This window comes from Fukomys damarensis, unplaced genomic scaffold, assembly GCF_012274545.1.
Source record: "Fukomys damarensis isolate Sample0158 unplaced genomic scaffold, DMR_v1.0_HiC HiC_scaffold_39, whole genome shotgun sequence".
Classification (NCBI taxonomy): domain Eukaryota; kingdom Metazoa; phylum Chordata; class Mammalia; order Rodentia; family Bathyergidae; genus Fukomys; species Fukomys damarensis.
The window spans coordinates 80,378,000-80,383,208 of NW_022900951.1; the positions used below are offsets into that span (position 1 = coordinate 80,378,000).

General features: G+C 35.4%; 1 protein-coding gene across 1 annotated transcript; it reads right to left on the reverse strand.

Moving 5' to 3' along the window:
* Rab9b (RAB9B, member RAS oncogene family) lies at positions 1-4,659 on the reverse strand. Its single transcript, XM_033760447.1, has 2 exons — positions 4,594-4,659; positions 1-3,427 (listed from the first exon to the last, which is right to left on the reverse strand). The coding sequence occupies exon 2, from the start codon at positions 3,383-3,385 to the stop codon at positions 2,780-2,782; it is 606 nt and encodes a 201-aa protein (XP_033616338.1). The 5' UTR covers positions 3,386-3,427; positions 4,594-4,659; the 3' UTR covers positions 1-2,779.
* Between the last annotated feature and the right edge of the window lie 550 nt (positions 4,660-5,209).

Here is a 5,209-nt window from a genome sequence, read left to right on the forward strand (position 1 = left end):
TTCAAAATGCGCTTTTTATTCACTTCAACACAGATAATATTTTTACAATCAAAAGAAAATATCTGATACATAATTTTGAGATTTTTAGCAGCACCTGCGCCAACAGGATTGTGGAATGCCTTGGGATAAGGTCAAGATGGCTGAGACAGACACAAATAAACCAGAAATTCATCATCCACTGAAGATGAATGGAATCTGAGGCCCCCCCAAAAGTTAGCCAATACATGAAAATAAACAATAAATATTCTGTATGATGTTTTAACAGATATTTGAAAGACAGTGCCTTCTGAAATAGAAGTATGTTACTCCAAAAATCTAGCTTTCATTAAAAAATCTATTGAAAATATCACACTGCGCATTCTAGAGTACACAGACAATACTGAACTTATGTTCACAGATCCTGATAGTCACAAATTTCAGCTTTTGGTATTTTTAATCTTATCCAAACTCTATGTCAGCACTAACTTAATGTTACTCCCAAAATACTGTTGTTTTTCTCACTCTGTGTTAAGTGCTCTCATTAATGTACTGTGTTTTAATTCGAAAGGAAAAAAAATGGTATGGCTAAAAGGAAAGGGGCTTCAAGTGATCTAATGATAAAATTAATCCTTTTCTTAGATGGATAGGATGTCTATGAATTGAACACCTACATACTTTTTTTTACTCAAATGATCACATGACACTGTAGGAGACAAATACTTTTGTGAATTGATGGAGGTCTTTACAAAGGCCTGAGATCTACAAATAGAAACTATTGTAAGCAGAGTGAAAGTAGAAAGAGAAGGCTCCAGGTCTCATGCACTTAAAAATAATTATCATTTAACAGATCTGATATAATAGATTTTCACCATAACATGATTACAGGAAAATGATTATAGAACGTGGAAACCAGTGTGGCTGGCTATAGGCATGGGCAGAATAGGAACCAATACTTAAGAGCTGTCGGGTTCCAGTTCTGGTTTTGACTTCTGGCATCAAAGTTAATTGGACAGTGGGGTCAAGATTCTATTTTAATTCAAAATATTGAGTACAACTAGGTTGTTAAAATACTGTATTCCTCTCATCTATGTGGCCAAAAAGTCCCAGAGCTCTTAAAGCATGTAAGGTCCCACATGTAAGGCTGATTCCATAAGTGGCTACTATGGAGAGTTCTAGGCTGTAGTCCGGTAAAAGCTCTCCACCCACCCCGACCCAGTTCTGTTTTGGGGATCATTTCTAACTCTCCCTCACTACACTGGGTCCCAGTTTTTATTACAGATTTTTTAAAGGACAGAGTAAATACTATGTAGAACAAATAGAACAATCAACAAGAACTAGAGTTCATACTCATAATACACTATATAGTTGGCAGTCATGGTAATCAAAAATTGTCAAACCATTTTTGGTTCTAATATGGTATCTTCAGGATGTTTGTTTCAGAGATTAAGAATTTTAAGGATTTTACCTGCCACAGTGCAAAACAAAAAAATAGCTATGTAGTTGCTGTTAGTTAAAGGCTGATCACAGAATAGGCTGACAATTTTTAAAGCCTCTCTCCATAGTCTCAGCTGTTATCTCAAGATAAATATAACTATAACGTGGCATTGTTTATAAATTTACAGAAATTAGAGCTGAAAGGACCTTATACTAAGCATTTAGCCAGTAAACAAATTCTTTTTATAATGTTTTTAACAGATGGTAATCAGTGAATACTTTCACTGGAAGGGAGTTCACTATTAAGGCAGTCTATTCTACTGCTGGGCTACTCTAATTATGAGAAATTCATACTGATACAAAATCTCTTTTTCTGTCATTTTCAATGTCCTACTTTGGCTGGCTGAATATACAGTGCAACATAAAAGAAACAAGTCCCTTTTTATACAATATTTGAGTTTAAGGAACATTGTGAAAAAAACATGTTATCTCCCAATCTTTTCTGATGCCTTCTTCATTAGCCAGCACAGTAGACCACAGCAGAGAGCAGTGAACCCAAAGCCATAGAGTAAGCAGCACTGCTAAATTGATAACAGGTTGTCAGAGAAGCAACATCTCTATGCAGCAACAGCAAATTTACAAGGAAAAAGCAGACCAACCATTTATTTGCAAAGGTGATTGGCATATTTAAGCACAATCCATTCACTAGTATCCAGTGACTTCAAATACATAGATTACAATAAATTTCTAGTGTCATTATTAGAATATCCCTTACTGGGATGATACTGTTTTGAAAAGCACAAATGGGAGCCACCCATAAGTAAGAATTTAAATAAATCCGTTTTCATCATTACGGTTTTACATTCTTCATCATCCCTTTTTATATTTCAAGCTTAAGAATCCTTGTTTTCATTATTATTTTTCTGTAACCCAGCTCAGTCTTATTTTTTTTTCCCTTTGGCAAATATGTCAGAAACTGCTTGGCGAGAGTTTGATAGTGACATTTGCTAGTTGATTAGTGGAACATTTTAAGGGATAGCTGTAGCTCCTTTACTCCTTCATGCAGCTGGCTTCTAGGTTTCAACAGTGATTTTAAAATATTTAAACCTCTCAGGAGTAAAACTTTCTGAAATTTCCTGAGGCACACAAGAAGGGAAATTAGCAGAAATCACACAAAATACACTTGGCTCAATAAAGCTTTTTCTTTTTAATAATCGCTCTACAAATTCAATCTGAAAGGCTCTATTTCACAGTCAGAACCTTTTATTTACCTTTTAATGTGTTTGTGCACACTTAGAGGGGCACAGTAATTCTTACACCTCTGCCCTGTCCAATTTGGAGCACATTTTTTAAAGGCTCCTTGTTTTTAACAGCATGAAGAACTTGCTTTGGAGCCACTATTCAAGTCAATGGTATGACCTAACATGCAATGTTCCAGCTGTTCCTCTACAGCCAATACCTGCCTGACAGCTTCTTCAAAGGCCACTGTCACATTAGTATCATCTTTGGCACTAGTTTCTAGGTAAGGGTAATCACCATTCTCCATGCACCAGGCTTGTGCCTCCTCAGTAGTCACTTGCCTATCTTCTTTGTCTACCTTGTTACCCAGAACTACAAAGGGGAAGTGCTCAGGGTCTTTCACATCTGCATAGTAGATGAATTCTTTTTGCCAGTTACCTAGATTCTCAAAGCTCTGCCGGTCATCCACACTGAAGGTCAAGAGGCAGCAATCTGCTCCCCTGTAGAAGGGTGTTCTAAGGCTCTTGAAACGTTCCTGCCCTGCAGTGTCCCAGATCTGGAGGGTTACAAAGCGTCCATCTACCTCCAGATCTCGATTTAAGAACTCTACCCCTATGGTGTGAAAAGCCTGGGAGTCAAACTTATTAGTTACATAACGGTTCATAAGTGAGCTTTTCCCAACTCCACCATCACCCAAGAGAATGACCTTTAAGAGTAAGGACTTCCCACTCATTGTTGCAGCACCAAACAGGGAGGAGTTTATAATCAAGCGAACCTGAAAATAGATGAAAAAGCAGGAGGGAAAATAGTTAAACCTGAAGTTGAAATCAACTCTGAATTTCTCTGAATTATGTGGTCTTCTAATTTTGCTTCTCTAGATTCATGCTCATTAGGTGATAGAGAATAGCAGAAGAAATAAAATTCTTTTTGTATAATGGTAGGAATAAGTCTTGTTTTTCTGAGGTCTCTTGCCTGTGCCGGGAAAGTGGCTTGAATGCCATGAGTAATAAGTAGCAGATGATCCTGCACTTTGCTTCAGTTCTGATCCTACTGTAAAGGGAGAGAGCCTAGAGCAGAATGACACTCGAATGTGTGACTCTGTTAGCTCCCAGTTTGGAGAGTTCCAAGTGAGAAGCAAATAGTATGGAATAGGTGTTAGACATGAAGTCTGCTCCTGAGAGACTTAAGAATTATTGAGGAGGGAGAGCTGTGTAAGCTGGAGTCTTAATTTTCACAGAAAAGGTCTGCTTCATAGTTAGACTGGACCCTAGAATATCAAAGAAAGTATAAAGTCAATTTTCTTCAGGCATTTACTCCATTTTACTTGAATCAAAATGGATGCCCTCATAAGAAATGGATCTTTCATAGTCTTTTCTTCATGGAACAATGGCACTTAATTTGATGACAATTGATTCATACCAAGAAAATAGATATTATTAAGGACAAAAATCCTGAATAGCTTACTAGTTTTGTATTTAGGATCTAATTCCACAATAGCAACATATGAAAATGCATGGTAAAATCTAAAGTGCTAATAAATATACAGTACCTTTCTTGTTACCTCCTCATGTCTATTTATGGAATACCTAGAACACACCTTAAAATAAATAGATCAAATGTTTACAGAATAATCTTTTTTCTTATATTCTGATAGGTACTTTCACACTAGGCCCACTGTGGGAACTCAATAATGATGATGTTAATTGGGTAATATTTACACAAGAGACACAGTGATGAAAATTAATCACTAATCAAAAAAGTACATACAAAAGAGCTTCTTTCTGGATGCACATGCATATAAAATGTAATTGAAAAAACTCAGTAGTCCTTAAAATTATTTTGGAGTATGTGTGTACAATACATATTGTTTTCTAAATATTTATTTTTAATATATTTAGTTAAAATATCAAAATTTTATAGTTTGCCCCATGAAATACCTACCCAGTTGAGTTTTTCTTGCAATTTTTCTCTTTTTCCTGTTGCAGCTTTATTCTTTTTGGGGAAGTTCTAAAACACAGAATAGGAAATAGTCTTTTAAAAATGTATAATAAAATAAAAATAAAGCTATAAATAAAAAACACATTCATTCAAGTCAAGGAAAAGAACCCCAGAGCAATTTTAAGTAACCCACAGGAGATGTTTTTTGTAAATGCATTTAGGATTCCAAAATGGTACAGATGTCTAATATGCACAAAATAATTTTATTGTTAAAAATTTGACCTGTCCTAATTTCAGTGTAAGTTTTTTGAGCTTTATGAGTTCTCCATTTCGAAGTAAAAGTGAATCAAAGAAAGTAGATGATATTGATAATAGGTGGTATGCATGAAAAGGAAAGTATTCTAAGATATGTTGACATTTCAAGTAAGAAATGAAACTACTTCCTGTTATACCTACCAACATTCCCTCTCCAAACACATTATTAATGCACTCACCTATATGCCTCAAAGTTGTCTGTTTCCACATGATGAAAGAGTAGTTTTTTTTATAAAATGAAGTACTACTCAACCATAAAGAACGAGAAATTAGCGGCATTTATAGCTAAATGGATGCGCATTGA